The sequence below is a fragment of the Fukomys damarensis genome, unplaced genomic scaffold, assembly GCF_012274545.1.
Source record: "Fukomys damarensis isolate Sample0158 unplaced genomic scaffold, DMR_v1.0_HiC HiC_scaffold_1, whole genome shotgun sequence".
NCBI classification, from domain to species: domain Eukaryota; kingdom Metazoa; phylum Chordata; class Mammalia; order Rodentia; family Bathyergidae; genus Fukomys; species Fukomys damarensis.
The window spans coordinates 53,592,970-53,611,710 of record NW_022900913.1 but is presented as its reverse complement, the minus strand read 5'-3'; the positions used below and the strand labels follow the sequence as shown (position 1 = coordinate 53,611,710).

The 18,741-nt window shown below is 39.2% G+C and overlaps 1 protein-coding gene across 1 annotated transcript in view; it reads right to left on the bottom strand.

Moving 5' to 3' along the window:
• Positions 1-7,327: 7,327 nt before the first annotated feature.
• The window catches only part of Slc30a5 (solute carrier family 30 member 5), a 35,610-nt gene continuing 24,196 nt past the window's right edge, over positions 7,328-18,741 (bottom strand). The window contains exons 13-16 of the mRNA XM_010637292.3: positions 16,555-16,756; positions 14,005-14,231; positions 9,326-9,454; positions 7,328-8,354 (exon numbers count right to left, since the gene is read on the bottom strand). Of these exons, the coding sequence (XP_010635594.1) occupies positions 8,184-8,354; positions 9,326-9,454; positions 14,005-14,231; positions 16,555-16,756 (729 nt within the window). The 3' untranslated portion in view covers positions 7,328-8,183. The remainder of the gene's footprint in view (positions 8,355-9,325; positions 9,455-14,004; positions 14,232-16,554; positions 16,757-18,741) is intronic.

The following is an 18,741-nucleotide window of genomic DNA, read 5'->3' as shown; positions in this document are numbered from 1 at the left end:
CACATGCCACCCCAGCCTTAATCAGAGGCAGAAGACTGGTCTCAGAACAGTTTCTGCTAATCGGCCATTTGGCTTTAATAGTGAAAGACTGGTTAGTGATAAAATTGCATCGTAAAATCTTCAGAAGGAAAGGAGAATGCTTTGTGGACCATTCGGTTTTTTGCTATGTGTGTGTGGCAGTTTAAAGTTACTAGTTTTCAAAACCAACACTTTTTAGGGGCCGGGATTTAGCTCAGTGGTATTGTGCCTGTCTCACAAGCCCAAGGTCCTGAGTTTGATCCTTGGTATCAAAAAAACACACACATACAAAATAAAACAAAACAAAAAACCCCAAAAATCCCAACACTTTTTAATGGAAACAACTTGACCAACAATCTGTCACAGAATTTTGAGACCCATGAAAACAAAGTTTAATGAAGAATAAAAGGGGGGTGGCTTGAGGAAGGAATTCAGTGTAAGGAAAGGGACCTAGGGTCAATCCCTAATCCCTAAAGCCCTCCTATATACTGTACTCTTTCTCAGGAAGTTATTGGAATTACTATGTATTCTCCTAGAATAGGGATGAAAATTTATTAAAGCAGGAAGATGAGAGATCTGAAACACAGCAGTTCCAACATAGAAGAAAGGCAAAGAGAATTCTCAAGACTTGGAAGATCCTGGGCTGGTGTTTCTCACCAGTCTAGAGTGGTCAGTGCAGATAGACCAGAATAACGAGGGTGGCCTCTCTGGGGTACATCAACGAGTGAAACTGGGGCTGTGGTCTTAGCTTAGTGGTAGAGCAGGTGCCTGGCACATGCGAGGGCTAGGCTTGGTCCCTCACAGTGTATCTGAACACACTAAGAAGGAATGTGTACCTCTTTTTTTTTGTACCAGGAATTGAACTCGGGTCCTTGTGCTTGCAAGGCAGGCAGTGGAACCACTGAGCTAAATCCCCAGCAGGAATGTGTACTGCTGCAGAGTAGAGATAAATGAGGGATATGTACAGAGAAAACTAGGCTAATGAAAACACGTAAAGAAATATTCAATCTAGAACAGACTAGAAGTTATGAAGAGAAAATGGAAATGCAATCTTTATACAGAACATAGAGTAATATGGTAAATTATATGTACATCATAAGGGAAATGCTGAATATTAATTTAACCAAAGTTAGGATGTAATTGTACTATGGAGTTGTGAATGTGCTAGTGGTAGTGGAACAGCATTGTGCCCTCATCTTTTATTGTAAGAAGTTAGTGTTCATTTCAAAAAACATAAAACCAGAAGCCTAAGGTTATTTCTTTTTGCTATTTTTGTTTTTTTGAGACAGGGTCTCACTATGCAGTACAGGCTGGACTTGAGCTCAGTATACAGCCCAGGTTGGCCTTGAATTTGTGGTGATCCACCTGCCTCAGCCTCCTGAGTGCTGGGATTCCAGGTATGCAGCACTACACTGGGCCTAAGGAGATTATTGAGAATTGTAGCCCTTAACAGCAAATCATACAGCAACAGATGGAAAATGGTTCCTTTTGCAGAGCAGGAGCAGCGTGGGGAGTCCTGCTGACTTCATTCATTATAAGTTGTAAAGAACTATTTGACATTTTAGTGTGTGTGGTGGTACATGCCTGTAATCCCAGAATTTGGGAGGCTGAGGTAGGAGGACTGCCATCAATTCAACAGTTCAAGGTCAGCCTGGGCTACACAGGGAGACCCTGTCTCAACCTATGCAATTGAAAAAATATTAAGTTCAAGACAGGGAGTGGTTGATTGTTTTACATGAAAATCACATGATTACCTGACAGATCTTTGTTCACCTATCTGTCAAAGCGGCACGGTCACAGACATTTAGTTTTCTATTTAAATGCCCTCACAGTCTGCCATGGTGGCACACTCCTGTAATCCCAGCACTTGGGAGGCTGAGGCAGGAGGATCGCTGTGAGTTCGAGAGCAGCCTGGGCTACATAGTGAGTTCCAGGTCAGTCTCAACTACATAGTGAGACCCTCTCTTAAAAAACGAAACAAACAAACAAACAAAAGTGCCCTCACAAGTGTGCTCCTAATCTTCCCCTCTAACCATAGGCCTACTAATTCTATACTTGGAAGCTGTGATTATGCAAAACTGAACTATGAATGGGTTTACATAGCCCACTTCTGGTGGGATGATCTCTTCTTATTATTGTACTTCCAAACCTCATGGGGTCCCCTACTTTGTTGAATGCCACCTCCTCTGTGAAGCCTGCACCATAAGTAACCTTGACATTCCAACCTCGGCACTTATGACACCAAATCTTTCTAAATTTTTGTATTTTTGATTTTTTTTTGGAATGGGACATAGTCTTACTATGTTGCCCAGGCTTTCCTTGAACTTGCAACCCTCCTGTCTCAGTCCCCTGAGTAGCTGGAATTACCTGCCTGTGTCACAGTGCTCAGCTTTCTCTGTCTTTAGTGATTTAAGTACATGTGTTATACTTACGGTAGTAAGTATATTAAAGGTGGGTTTGTGTCCGATTCATTTTTTTTTTTTTTTTTGGTAATGGAGGTCGAACTTGGGACTTTGCGCTTATGAGGCAGGCAGCAGCATCACTGAGCTAAATCCCCAGCTCTGATTCATATTTTTATCTTCAAAAACAAACTATGTGCACTTTTTTTTTGTACCGGGGATCGAACTTGGGACCTTGCGCTTGTGAGGCAGGCACTGGAACCAATGAGCTAAATCCCCGGCCAAAAACAAACTGAATAAAAGGCATTGAGTATGTTGGCTTGAGCAAAAGCCTTCCACTTGCCCCTTAGGCCCTCCCCTCACCCTTACCGAGATCCTTTGGAAATACATTGACTACTCATTGCTGCTGGTTCCCACATCGTCAACACGCCCTTGTCTAATTTTGTTGCTAGCGTTGGTCTTCTTGCTGCTGTTGTTTTACCATAGTAAACACCTCCTGCCATGAGTGCATTTGCTGTACTCTCTGTCCAGATCAGCAGATCTTGTCTCCTGGCCTCTTTCACACCCTCTCCAACCATTTTCCCTCCTCCCTGGCACTGTCCACCTTGAACCCTGCTTTAGTTGAAGGCCAGCCCTGAATTGAAGAGCACCCAGTTTGGAGAGCTGGCTTTCCCATATGCAAGGTTTATGATTTTGGGCAATTAACCTTTTCTGCCTCACCAGTAAAATAGAGACAACAATTATACGGAATTATTGCTCACAACCCTGCCCATTAGGCGTCTAGCAAGGGTTCAGCAATCACTGCTTTTCTTTTTAATGCTTACACCTGGCATTTTATTAAATATATAGTCTGGATTCTCTGCTGGGAAGTAAGCTGCACTATGGTGGGACTTTGTTGTTGTTTTTTAAAATAAATTTCACTTTATTTTATCCCATTCCCCCCTTAGGGCCCCTCCCCTATGTACCAAAGCTTTGTTTCCATTTTTTCCTTCTATTTTCATTTTTTCTTGTTCCTTCCTTTCTCCCTCCCTCCTCCCTTGTTCCTCTTTCCATTTGCCTACATCCATTACACATCTCAGTCCTTATTTCTCATTCAGTCCCACACACCAGAGAAGCAATGTGGTATTTGAACATGTGTCCAATTTATTTCACTTAAGAGCATGGTCTCAAGGTCTATCCATTTAGCTATGTCTGAAGAGACTTTATTAATCACAACTTTATCCTCAGCTCCTTGGGCAGTGTCTGTGGTACAAAGACTTTCAACAAATATTTGTCCAGTGTGATCAAATGTGATTGAATTTATTGAATGTTTTAAAATTCATAAATATTGAACTGCATTATTTTTAAAACAGCCTTACCAAGCGGCCAGGGATTTAGCTCAGTGGTTTCACTGCCTGTCTTGCAAGCTCAAGGGTCTGAGTTTGATCCCCGGTACCAAAAAAACAAAAACAAAAACAAAAACGCAAAACAGGCTTACCATAATTGTGTTAATATTAATATAAAAAAACCCCTATGTATTGTAATTTGTCACACAGAAACTCGCTTGGCCTTTAAATTTAAGTGATAAAGTCATACAATGGAATAAGATCTAGTTGACTACATTGCATTATGAAACTTGACTGGCTGAAGCAGAGTTAATATTTGACAATACTTGGGCACCAGGAAAAAAATGCATGAGATGATCATATAAAGTGCTAAAACAATGCCTAACACAACATAGCTCCTAAATAAATTATTACAAGCAAACCCAAACAATCCAAAAAGCCTAAACAAGAAAATGCAATAATGTAGAAGATAATTATGCTTAGAAATATGTAACAATTGTTTACCTAAGTTACAAAACACCCTAAGTTACAAAACATTTATATTACTTCAAAGTCTTCTAGTTCCTCTGGACAATGTGGGTGTGGGCTGAGTGATAATGATGTCCATACCCGAATGCCTGGAACTTCTGAATGCTATTTAACTTGAATTCCTCGGGAAGGGGAGAATATCCTGGATTATATCGGGGGCCCAGTATAATTGCACAGCCCTTCAAATTAAAAGAGCAAGGTGGAAAGGTGGGTCGAGGACATGCGCAGTGGAAAATGGTCAGAGGAGGCTTGAAGCATGAGGTCAGCGACCTGCTGCAGTTGGCTTCATAGGTGAAGGAAGCCAAAGCAAGGACACCAGCAGGGAAACACGGGCCTCAGTTCCCTTTCCAGAGTCTAAGCTATCAACTTGAATGATCCGAGAAACACTCCTCTAGAGCTCCTGAAGAAATGCAGCCTCCTGAGACCTGAATCTGCTCTCTGAACTGCAGAGGTGATTCTCACGATAATTTGATAGAACAGCAATGGAAAACTTATGCAGACCACTCCCCGAGATGTCTCAGTCATTAGTCTTCTGAGTTCTTGGGCCTCAGGCAAGGGGAATAACCCAGCATGGACTCTGGCATTTGGCCTCCTTCATTTGACATGTTTTTGAGATTCATTTACATTGTAATAATAATTCTATTAATTTTTCACTACTGGGGATTCACAACTAAGTTACATCCCCAGCCCTTAAAATTTTTTTGAGTCTTGTTAAATTGCTTAATTGCCCACACTGGGCTTGAATTTACAACCCTCCTGCCTTAGCCTCCCAATGCTGGGATTAGAGGTGCGCCACTGTGCTCAGGCTCCATTCTCTTATTGATGGATATTTTAGGTCATTTCCAGTTTCATTTTTTGGGAGACGGTCCTGCTATGTGATTCAGGCTGGCCTTGAATTCACTATGTAGCTCACGCTGGCCTCAGACTCACAGTGATCCTCCTGCCTCAGTTTCCTGAATGCTGGGGGTTACAGGCATGCACCACTATGCCCAGCTGTTTCATTACTATATATGTGCACATTTTTGTATTTCCTTTGTGAAAGAGTCTCACTATATAGTTCAGGCTGGCTTTGAATTTGCTTTGTGTTCCAAGCCTGGCAATATGTACATTTTTTTTTTTTTTTTTTTTTTTTTTGAGACAAGGTCTCACTATGTGGTTCAGGCTGGCCTTAAACTATGTAGCCCAGGCTTGGCCTCAAACTCGAGGTGATCCTCCTGTTTCAGCCTTCTGGGTGCTGAGATTACAGGTGTGTGCTGCCATGTCTGGCTGCACTTAATCTTAAATTTTGGACCATTTGACCATAAACTAGGGAAAACCACGCATCTCTGCATTAATAATAATTTTTTTTAGGGGAGACTCATGATCTAAAATTTAAAGTAAAACCACAATCCTTTGGTAAAAGATATCTATATATAGCTTTTTTTTCAGCTGTAATGTTTGAAGTTTCATTAGTTATTACATTAAAGGAATGATAAACATATTATAAAAGATAAAATTTATTCTAAGTAGAAATCAGGAGCTCCTTAATTGGTAATAACAGTAACAGAGCATGACAATGGGCCAGGGACTTAGCTTAGTGGCACTGTGCCTGCCTTGTAAAAGCAAGGTCCCTAGTTTGATCCCCAGTACCAAAAAACCCAAAGCCCCCAAAACAAAGCCCCAAAACCAGAACAAAGAAGTAATAGAGCATAACAGCCTGGGAAACAGCAACCACCCTTTCTATGCCCTTGCTTGTGCCAGGCAGGTGCTGTGTGCTGAGCCAGCCCCAACCACTACCTTTCTTGGAGCTAATGAACTATCAAACTAGCTGCTGTGTAGGTTATTTCAAGCTTAACCGAGCCCTGGCCTTTTCAACTTTCAGTTCATTTTCTATTTTTCCCCTCCAGGACCAGGGATTAAACTCAGGACCTTGAGCTTGCCAGGAAGGCATGGTGCCACTGAGCTACATCCCTGGCCCTTTCAGTTCATTTTCACAGACATTATTCTGTTTCCAAACCCCCTAAAGTAGATTTGAGATTTTATTTAAAAATTTTTCAGATTTTATTGACTTTATGAATGAGGGGGAAAATGGCAAAGATATTAATTTGCCTAAAGTCATAGTTTGCATGAGGTGGAACTGGTAACTTGGTGCTTTTGCTACTGGAGCTTCCTACTTCCCACCTGTTGCCTTAACCCTCAGCCTGTCCTCAATTTCAACTGATAGCTTTCAATTACATTAACTTGATTTTTTTGATGTCTGTATGTTTTATAAAGGAACTGATAATTTTGGGGTTTTCTTGAGATAAGCGTCTAATTCAGGCTGGCCTTGAACTCACAATGTAGCTTAGGCTAGCTTTGAACTTGCAGTGGTACTTCTGCTCAGCCTCCTCAGTGCTGGGATTACAGGTGTGTGCCACTCATGCCTGTCTGGGAAATGACACTTTTACAATTATTCTACCTCAACAGCTGCTTAAATACTTTAAGTGTATATAGACTGCATTACAACTTGGATATGCAGAGCAGAACTTGTCTCAAAAAACCAAAGAACCAACCAACCAACCAAAAGAATATGCAATGATTTTCCACGACTCAAATAACATGTACTGAGGATTCTGGACTTCTAAAAATAGGCAATGACAATAAATATCAAAATAACCAATTTCTAAAACTTTTCAGACATTAAATGTGATTTACAATATGCATTTGCCATTATGGTATAGATAAGAAAATAGTGTGCATACTAAATTCATCCTATTTAGCAAAACTCCTAGTATAATAAAAATATATGCTTATGAATAGAAGTTTCTTCTGGGTACATTCTTCAGTGTTCATAAAATTGTATATATTATATTCTGTATCATAAAGTCTTTTCAGACTATGCAGTTAAAATCATAAATGGAGATATAAATTCAGTTATCACTATAGAAAGTAGTTATAGGGTATTTTAATTTCATTGCCCAAAGATTTATGGACATTTTACTTATTAAATCTTGATATAGCTATTCTTTGAATTTTTAAAATGTCTACATCTTTCAGAAATTAGAAAAAAGTTATTTGCATAGGCAGAGCATTCAGCTCTGAGCTGACAGTTATTAATGTCTCTTGGTTGGCTCTTCAGTGGATAGAATGATGAAAAACCTGGGATTGCATGATAACAACGTGGAATGCCAGATGTGTAGCAAGAGATAGAACATTCTGCTTTGGAGGAAGATGACAAATGAATAAATGAGTAACACAGACACAAATTAGTGTAAGTTCCTAACCCTAATAAATTATTCATTTGCAAAAATTACCAAAAGTAAAAAAAAATTTATTTTACAGAGTGGTTGGTCTTGTAATACATCAAAAACTGTAACGTGATACTTTCCTGATTTCACTACTTAGCTCAAATCAGTGGTTGAAGTTTCTTCTAAATAATTTAGTTTACATTTAAAGTGGCAAGTTAGATTTTACTTAATGAACTTAAATTATACTTAAAAACCAGTTTTATATACAGAAAATTCATAAATATATAATTTTTATTCCTATTTTATCTCAGGGTATGCAAAAAATTGACTAAAAACTTCATCTGGGTCTCTGTAATAAACATGTAAATACATATTTACAATGGAGATACTTTCTGATAGAAAGAAAACAAGTAATTTTGGTCATTAGAATCCATCATTTGTCCATTTTCAAAGATGATGTAACATGTTCATTCAAATGTTAAGATTTCTTTCATACACATAATTCAAATGTGGTAATTATTTTTCTTGTACCAATAATGTTTTATTTTGTATTTAAATTTTCTTTAAGAAAGATTCCTTGATCCAATCTCCAAATAACAGCTTTAAAAGGTTTTGTACAATTATGTGCAATTTTTGTCCTTCGGGCACTATTACAAACACTGAGTTAATCTTCATCACTGACAGGCCAGGGGTGTTCCTGAGTTATCTCACATGATGTAAGTCCCATCTTTGCAGTATTTCATGGACTCCATTTGTTTTGTCATAGCCAGAACCTCATGAAATCCAGTACTTAGGCCAGACATATGTTGAAAGTACGCCTCTTTTTCTACTTGAATTGTTAAATTGTTTATTCCAGCATCTTTAAGTATTCCTGTAACCTGTTATAAAAACCAAACATTTTAAAGCATTTAGAGTAATGCATTTAGTACGTCTTAAATAATTAATATCACACATATAATAATAGCTAAAGATACTGTAAGGTAAAGCCTCATAGTAATATTTACTATTTAGTCAAACTGTTAAATGGATCTCCAGGAAGGTCATTAAATCACCGATAAGACATTTGTTTATTTTAGGCTAGTAAGATAAGCAGTGGGAGTGGAGAAGAACAAAGAAATCTATGATCAATTAGTTGGATGCACCATTTGGCACATTTAGCTTGGGTTACAGAACTTTTTTGTGCAGGGATTGAGCATAGGGCCTCTGTGCTGAGTTACATCCTCAGCTCTTTATTTTAATTTTAGGTTTAAGACAAGGTCTTGCTAAATTGCTTAATTGTCTAGGCTGGGCTCTAACTTTATAATCTTCCTGCCTCAGCTACCCAGAATGCTAGGACTGCTTACAGAACTGTTTTGATTTATATATCAAAATATAGCATATTTTGATCCATGGTAAGAAAAAGTAGCATATATTCTGCCAGCTTGGTTATTATTAATTTAGAGATATATTTACAATAACATTTCTTTATAATCTACTGGAAACCAAAATGGATCATACATGAATTTTTTTACATTAAAAGTAATATTTGACTGTAACCATTTTTGGATATAAAAGAAATCTAAATGTAAAAAAAGCTGTATTACCCTTAGGCTGCTGAAAGATTTTGTTTTGTTTTGTTTCTGAAACAGGGTCTCGGTACATAGCTCAGGCTGGTCTTGAACTCACTATGTAGTCAAGGTTGTCCTCAAACTTGCAGTGATCCTCCTGTCTCAGTTTCCCTAGTGCAGGGATTACAAAGGTGTGCCACCATGCCCAACCCTGAAAGACTGTGTTTGGAAAGTGGATGGCTACTGAGCTGTATGAAGAAATGATCTGTGTACTTTTATGAATTAAAACAAAAGATTATTACCTGCTGTACTATTCTTTGTTCCAGCATATCAGATGTCACCTGTATATGAATTGTTCCTGCCACAATACTGGCAGAATGACGCCAAAAATGAGGGTCTCGATATGATATTAATCCTTCAATTTTCTGTATCTGTCAAATAAAAGAAGTGATATAAATGTTCTTACAGGATAATTTACTTAACATAATGAGGATGCTTTGTGCTAGAAAGTTAATACACAGATTGTTTGTTCAATGCATGATCTGCCTACTGTAAACATTACCCGGACATGGCGGGATTCCTTTACACATATAATCATGTACAAGATAACACAGTCAAAAAAGATATTCTCCATGTCCCACAATAGAAGATCAGTTAAATTATTGCCTACCCATGTAATATAATACTATAATATTGTTTTTTTCTTTGTACCGGGGATCAAACTTGTGCTTGAGAGGCAGGAGGCAGCACCACTGAGCCAAATACCCAGCCCACTATGTTACTGTTAAAATTGTGCAGTGGCACACATCTATAACCCCAGATTCTTGAGAGGCTGAGGCAGGAGAATGGAAAGGCTGAGCAATGTAGTGAGACACTGTCTCAAAATTAAAAAAAAGCTGGGTATGATGGTGCACCCCTGTGAACCTAGCACCCTAACAGGCCAAGGCAGAAAGGTTGCAAGTTGGAGCCCAGCCTGGGCAACTTGGTGACACCATCTTAAAAAAGGCTGCAGATGTTGTTCCATGTGAAGGCCCTGGGTTCAATCTCTAGTACCGGACTTCCAAAAAACAAAAAGTAATGTTCACTAATTATGAGAAGGTGAGAAAACTTCTCTAATTTTATGAAAACAAATTGAGGAGTTATAATTTAAATAGTCATGATGCTGCAGCTAGGACTGGGGTATAGGCGAAATGATAAATGCACATGCTCAGAATGCACAAGGATGTGGGTCTGATATCTTAACATACAAAAAAGAAAAAACTCACAATGCCAACATTTCCTTTTTTGATTTTGTTTTTGGTATAGGGACTGAACTCAGGACCTTGCACTTGCAAGGCAAGCAGCGGCACCACTGAGCTAAATACCTGGACCAACATTTCCTTTTTTACAATAAATTTAAAAAATTTTTACTAGCACATATTTACAGTATATAATGGTTAAATTCACTGTTATTCTTTCCTTTTTTTTAATTTAAAAAATCTTAATTGGCTTTCTGTTCAATTCTAGAAACACACCTTAAGGGCAATACTTCATTCCATAATCATGATGGCAACTTTTCAGCAGTAGATCTCAATTACTTTGATATGGTAAGCCACATGGTTAGAATATCCTATTCTGTACTTGTGTCTTTTTTCCTATCTATCTATGTATGTGTCTGAGACAGGGTCTCTCTATGTAGGTGTGGTGGTACATGCCTCTAGTCTCAGCATTTGGGAGGCTGAGGCAGGAGGTTCACCTCAAGTTTGAGGCAAGTTCACTGTACTAGTGAGTTCAAGACCAGCCTGAACAATATAGTGAGGCTGTCTCAAAAAAAACAAAGAAAAAACCAACCAACCAACCAACCAACAAACAAGACTTTCTCTACTTCTATAATTATAAAAATATTCTTTTACAGTGAACCCTTGAGTTATGGATGGCCTGACATACAAACTTGTGTTACCACTGGCATTTTAGTTTTAACTTATAAACAAAGTCTTGAGTTACGACCCGAATGTCAGCTGCTTGTGTTTCCAGATGGTCTCAGATACAGATTTAACCCTTAATGAGTTCTGTAAGGAACATTACAAACATCCTTTCCTGGTGGGGTTTATTGAGAAATCCTAGGCCAATTGTCTCTTGGACACCAAGCTCTGCCTGTACATAGGAGAGAGACTTTGAAGGCTGTGGAGAGGAGCCTGAGCCTTCCACTGACCAATTTGAGTTAAAACCAGCTCTCGTGAACAAACTGAGTTTGTAAGTCAAGGGTCCACTGTACTTTAATATTTTTGTAATTATTATTATTATTTTTTGAGATGGTATTACTATGTAGTTGACTAGAACCCACTATGTAGCCCCGGCTGGTCTCGAACTCACAACAATCCTACTGCCTCAGCCTTCTAAGTGCTGGGATTACAGGCGTGTGCCACCATGCCTGGCTAGTTTTGTAATCTTTTTGTTATTTACATACTTAATCTATTGGAAATAAATGGCATATAGTTTTTTCTCTTTTTTTAAAATCAACCATTATATATTTAGACCAAAGATTGTTGCCTTAGAATAATGACTACTAATCTGGTAAGATAAAAACAAAGATTCTATCACACGATAATTACATATTCATTTACGTAACTGGCACATTAAAGTCTGTTTAAAGGGAATGCTAATCGAAATTGAAGTTTGACTATACTGTTCTTTCCTTAGTAAGACCGCATCTGAAGACAAGAGGATAAAAGGACCTGATTAAGAGGATGCCTGGGAATGAGGGATGGGAGGAAAGAGGACTGTACAAAGCAAACAGGAAGGAAGGAATCTGAGGTAGGAGACTGTAGAAGAGCGGCTCACAGGCTCCAACTGAATCCTGCTGGAGTAAATCCACCTTGATGTATTGCCTTCAGGTATAATGGGGTGGAAATACTGATTAGGAGATTAACCCCAGTTCTCTAACAGTGACAGTCTGTTAGTGACTACAGACATGAATGGACCTCGAATTATGAACAGTTGTAGATGTGAAAAAATCATGGAAGTAGCTCAATATCTGCCTGTAAAAATAATTTTACATTATTGTTTTTTTATGCATCATATTGTATATTTGTGTCAAAGGTGTGGTTGGACTTATGAATGAATATGACTTATGAAGTTCTCGTTCTAAGTAGGGGACTTAAAGTACTGACAACATGTGCTGTAAAAGTCCTGTCTGCAACACTGTGAAACCTGCAGTGATAACTTTGTAGTATTTATAAAGGCCTTAAAGGTCAGAGAGCCTTCAAATAGCAGTTACTTCATCTGGGCCTAACAATGAGAACAGGCAGAAGAGATGCCTTAGTTTAAGGTCTATGATTCTGAAGTCCAGACAACTAGCAAGCTACACAGCGAAGTCCTGAAGCCTGGTCCAGTCTGTAAGGAGCAGTGGTGAAGAGGCTAGAGCTGAAATCCAAACTGAGAGACTGATTAGTGTCTACACTGCGAGCCTCAGTTTCTCTTCTACAAAGTGGGACACGGGAAGGAAGTCTTGAGCAAATGCACACAAGCAGCAGAGCACAGTGTCTGATGACATTGTTAAAATGCAGCTTCTGACTCAGGAGGTCTAGTGTGGGAGCTGAAGTTCCAAATGTCTACCAGGCTCCAGAAGATGCTGCTGCTGCTCACCGGCAGGCCAGCAGTTCATGTCTCCACACCTACTTCACTCCTGAGTGCAGGAGACTGAGTATCACCAGGCAGCTACGGTGGGCAGAGCAGTTGGCCCACCATGGGCTCTGGGCTGCACTTACACCCTGCCTAGGACACTGCTAAGGGAGGATCAGGACTCTGGGTTTCATCCAGCTTCCTATATTTAGTAATTTTTTTTCCCCTGAAAACTCTGGACACTGCTCTGAAAAAGACTGGCACCAAAAGGAAAGAAACTGCTGAATCCTCTTCAGTCCTATGATAGTACAGCTTTTCAGTTCCACCAAATGGAAATGTGGTAAGCTAGAGGATTATGTAAATACTTGTTTTGATTTGTTCTGATTTGGTTTTTGGCTTTCTGAGACAGGGTCTTGCTATGTAGTTCAAGCTGGTCTTGAACTCACTAGGTAGTCCAGGTCAGCCTTGCACTCATGGTGATCCTCCTTGCCTTAGCCTGCCCAGTGCCAGGTGGTGTGTACTACTACGCCTGGCCTAGCAGTCTTTATCACTAATCTGAAATGCCATCTTTGCTATCTACTGAATTTCATTAATGCGTAAGTCTGTTTCTGAATGAACTATTTTCTTTATTCATGGTACTAGTGATTAAATCCATAGGTGCTCTACCACTGAGCTACATCCCTGCCCTTTGAAAAATTTTATTTCGAGACAGGGTTTCCCTAACTTTCCCAGTCTAGCAGTGACTTTGTGATTCTACTGCCTGTCTCCCCAGTAGCTGGGGTTACAGGCATATGCCAGCAGGTCCTGCAAACTGTCTTTTTTTTTTTTTTTTTTGGTACAAGGGATCAAGCTTGGGACCTTGTGCTTTCAAGGCAGGCGGTGGCACCACTGAGCTAAATCCCTGGCCCTGCAAACTGTCTTTTTTAAAAAATTGATTTTTGTGTTTATTCTTGTGTAAGGACCAAAAGGTTAGCTTTGTATGTTAATTCTATAATTTTAAAATTATAAAATAGGATCCTACTAGTTAATTCTATACATTCATTTATGGCTACCTTTTTTATTTTCAAATACCGACTCTTTCAAATCAGTTCCAAATAATATTGGATTATCTACCCTCACACACACACACACACACACACACACACACACACACACACACACAAAAATCCCAATGAAAGGCAACTGAATTAAGCTTTAGAAAAAAAGAAAATTAACATTTTCATGACACAGCATTCCCATCCAAGAAAGTATCTCTATTTAGCCAGTCCCACTTTTATGTCCTTTGAGTGAAACTGTATTTTATTCATTCATATTTTGCATATTTCTTGTGGTCAACTTAATTTTGAATGCCATTTTTAAATGAAAAAATTTCATACAGTACCTTTTCTAAAGCAATGTGTAGTTCTTTCTCATGTTCTGGTGGCAGTCTTAGAAGGAGAACTTGACAAGCATCTTTAATCAGTGGGACAACACTGAGAAATATTAGTACAGCGATAAAAAGAGAACAGAGGGGATCGGCAACAAACCACCCAAACTGCTCTATCAGAATTGTAGACACGATCACACCAATACTGCCAAGTGTGTCTGCCAAAACATGTAGAAATACACCTACAGAAAAAAAAATATAAGAACGTTAAAAATCAAGGTGCAGCTAATTTATTTATTGATTGATTTTTTTTGAGTTTATTGGTATATTTATTTTAGGTATACAGCACAGTTACATTCATCATTGGGATCTTGTACCTTTACATGACAGGTCTTGGTTCTCATTTTTTCTCCATACCCCTGCCCTCCCTTCCCTATTTACAAATATTTTATTTGCATTTTTTCATTTTCTCATATTTTTTCTTTTCCCTTATTTCCTTTTCCCTACCCTTCACACTTCCCCTACACCTTAAGCCCTTTTCTTCCTATTTCACATTGTCAATTATACCATTAGGATGTTATTTACAATTATAGTTTTTCACATCAGAGAAACTATTCAATATTTACACATGTGACTTATTTATTTCACTTAACAGTATATCCTCAATATTCATCCATTTTCCTCTGAATGACTCTAATTTCTCATTCTTTATGCTGAGTAGTATTCCATTTTATAGAAAAACCACATCTTCTTTGTCCAGTCTCCAACTGATGGGCAAATGGGCTGTTTCCAAGTTTTAGCTATTACAAACTGTGCCACTATAAACACAGGTGCGCATATATCACTGTGATGTGATTCTTTCACTTCTTTTGGAAAGATACCCAGCAGAGGGATGGCTGGGTCAAATGGAACCTCTAATCCCAGCTCTCTGAGGTATCTCCATATTGACTTCCATAGTGGTTGCACCAGTCTGCACTCCCACCAACAATGGAGAAGGGTTCCTTTCTCCCCACAGTCCCACCAACATTTGTTATTGTGTGATTTCTTGATAGTAGTCTTTCTTTGTGGGGTGAGGTGAAATCTCAGTGTTGTTTTCATCTGCATCTTTCAAATGAAGGTGCATCTTATTTAATTCTTTCATCTATCCTACCAATATTGCTGGGTACCTCCTAGACAACATGCACTTTGCTAGTGGCTAGTAATTTAAAATGACTAAAATGGAGTCACTGTTTCAAGGCATTTGAGTACAGTAAAAAGGCAAAGATGTAGGCAAGCTAAGGACACAGTGTAGTACGTTTTTGGTTTATCTGGGAAGGCATCATAAAACTCATGTTTGAATCAGTTTTTTGACTTACCCATGATCTTTATATTAAACAGCAAGAAGCAATTAATATATTCCTATATTTTTTATAATACAACATCTCCTTCCCTTTTTAGTAAAAGTTCATAATTGTATACTTCAGCTTTTCCCTGCAACCAACATTTATTCAGCTGCCAATATGAAAATGATTCTATTGGGGATGAGGATGTAGCTCAGTGGTACAGGTGCTAATCTGCTAGACAAGCTTGAGGGTCTGGATTTATTCCTCAGTATCACAAAACAAAATAATGGTATAATTACAGTAATTTATTTAAAAGTAGAATTTATGAACAAATGCATCCTCCTTCCCCCGTCCCTCTTTCCTCTCCCTCCTCTTTGTTTTGTGGTGCTGGAGGCCCTCATGCTTGCTAGGCAAGCAATACACCACTGAGCTACATCCCCAGCTCCTTTTTCATTTTTTTAAAAAAATGTTCTTTATTGTGGTAAGAACACTTAACATGAACTACAACCTCTGAATGCTATCATACATCCATAGTGCTTATGGATACAATGTTACAGTAGATTTCTGAAATGTACTTTGCTTAGCTGAGACTTTAGCTTGCTGACTAGTAGCCTTCATTTCTCCCTCTCTAGTCACCACTACTCTGTGCTTTGAGTCTATGAATGTCATCATATGTTAGTGGAATCATTGGCTAGTGGTCACTTTTTGTGACCAGCTTATTTCACTTACCATAATCTCTTTAAGGTTCATCCATGTTGTTGAATATTACACAATTTCCTTAGTTTTTAAGGTTGAGCAATATTCCATTTTACTTATACAAGCATGGATTTTTTTTTTTTCGGTTGAGACAGGGTATTGCTATGTAGCTCAGGCTGACTATGAACTTGTGTCAATCCTCCTGCCTCAGCTTCCTGAGTGCTGGGATCATAGGCATGCATCACTACTCCCGGCACATGAGCATTTTCTATAGCATATGACCTTAGACCTATTTTTGAATCACATACTGCTTTTTTCATTTTGAGAAAGTGTCTTATTATGTAGTTTAGGCTGGCAATGGACTTTCTATATGGCACAGGCTGGCTTCAAATTTGACATCCTCCTATTAAAGGCATGTGGCACTGTGCCTGACTGTCACATATTGCTTTTTAAAAATGCGATTGTATGAGAAAGCCAATATTTAATAAAAAGGAGTATCAATTGAGAACACAGGTGAAAGGTAGGACAGTACTTTGCAAGGACTTACCCCTCATGTTAGCATTCATGCCTCCACCTAAGGATCCATGGCTGTGACCGTGCCCATGGTCACTGTGTCCATGTGTGTGGTGTGAGTGGCTGTGATCAGATGAGTGACAACCTCCTTGAGAAGCTCCATGGCTGTGGCTATGGGCATGGCTAAAGGCACAGATTCCAATAAGGTTTACGATCAGCCCTCCAACTGAGACTGGCTAGCAAAAGGAGAACAGAAAATCTTTAAGTTTGTAATTTTTAAATTTTATTTTGTTTTTTTCAGACAGGGTCTCACTATGTAGTTGAGACTGACCTGGAACTCACTATGTAGCCCAGGCTGGTCTCAAACTCACAGCAATCCTCCTGCCTCCGCCTCCCGAGTGCTGGGATGACAGGTGCGTGCCACCACACCCGGCTTAAATTCATAATTTAAAAAATAAAATTATTACTTAAAAATTATATAGCTACATATAAATAAATAAACTATTACCTCCCCTGTTGCTTTTGCTGTGTTCACCACCAGGAACTGTTGCCCCTCTACCATGTGCCACCCTACCTTAGAGCTTGCTGATTATGGACTGAAACCTCTACAAACTGTAAGCTAAATAAACTCCTTACCTGTTGTCTTTAAGCACTGGAGATTTTGTCTCAGTAACAGAAAAGAGCAACTAAGAAAAAATTTGGTACCAGAGAAATGGGGCCATTTCTTTGACTATATCTGACTGTATGGTTCAGGAGCCTTTGAGAATGGCTTGTAGGAAGAGTTTGGAAGATTCAGAGATGCTAGCTGAAAAAGAGCTGGAACACCTTAGGCTGATGGGAGATTCTGGTTAGAGCTCAGAAGACCAGAAAGCCAGTAAAGACCAGGCTCAGAAGGTTTCTACTGGGAAGAACTGCATTGGTTGTTGCACTCCAAATGATGTGTATTATGATTTGGCAGAAAATTTGTCTGCATTTTGCTGATGTCCAGAGACTTTGCCTGAGACAGAGATTAAGGATGGCAGACTAATTACTCTCCAGAAGAAATTTCAAGGCAGTCTAATGTTGACATCATCTCATGGCTGCTGCTGGGGAATTTTACCTAGATCTATGTTGAGAATCAAGAGCAAAGAGCCCAACAGAATGATTTAAAATGTTTTGAGTTTGGCTAGAAGGGAAGCTCCAGTAAAGCTGCAGGCTGCAAAGATAGAGCAGAGATCTTGATTGTTGAGAAAGAGCAACAGAATAAAAAAAGATGTCCTGAGAGCATCACAAGAAGCAAAAGACTCCACCCTTTGCAGCCTCAAAATTGCAAAAGTGAAAGGCTTTGCTTTAAGCAGAGAGTTCCAGAATGGCAGTGGCTACTTAAGCTGTTCCTCAGGAATTAGTTCATGGACACTGGAGCCCCACAGCCAAGAGAGAAGGAACCCAGGCTACTGCTCCAGCTGGCAGCAGACCTTGGTGTCATCCATGTGGTGCTGGTTACAGGTGCAGGCAGAATGCAAGAGGTGTAGGGTCAGGAAGGCTTCCACCAGATTTCAGAAGGCCTGGGAAGAGAGGCAATGTGTCTCTGAGAGGGCAGGGTGTGAAGCTATGAATATGAAACCAAAGGTAGAGTGGAGATGCCACAAGTTTGGAGAAGCCAGGACTATGAACTGTCTTAAGGAAAATTGCAAGGAGGGAGCAGAACCAAGAGAGAAGCCATGGAAGCTACAACCACTACAAGTACTATAGGGGCAGAGTCAACAAAGTCCTGTGGAGTTCGAAACTTGCCACAGATTGCCTTAGATGGAAGTTGCACATGGAACTATAGGACTTAATGTTTGCCCTGCTGGATTTTGGACTTGTCCATTCCTTTCTACCACCCTATTTGTACCTTTTTGAACGGTAATGTTTATCTCGTGCCAGTGTTCTTTGGAAGCATTTAACTTTTTTTCATTTGTACAGGGACTCACAAATCAAAGTGCCTTAAAATCTCAAAGATTTGGGACTTGGACTTTTCAGCAATGCTGAAAGTGTTAGGATTTCAGCAACTCTTAGAGATGGATTAAATGCCTTTTGCATAAAAAATATAGCGATATGTTTTTGTTTATACTTTTGAAAACATCCACAGTAAAAATTTAAGTTCCATAAGCACAAAATGTCAGGGCTGTGGATTTGGCTCAGTGGTTCCACTTCCTGCTTCAAAAGCGCAAGGGCCTGAAGTTTGATCCCTACCAAAAAA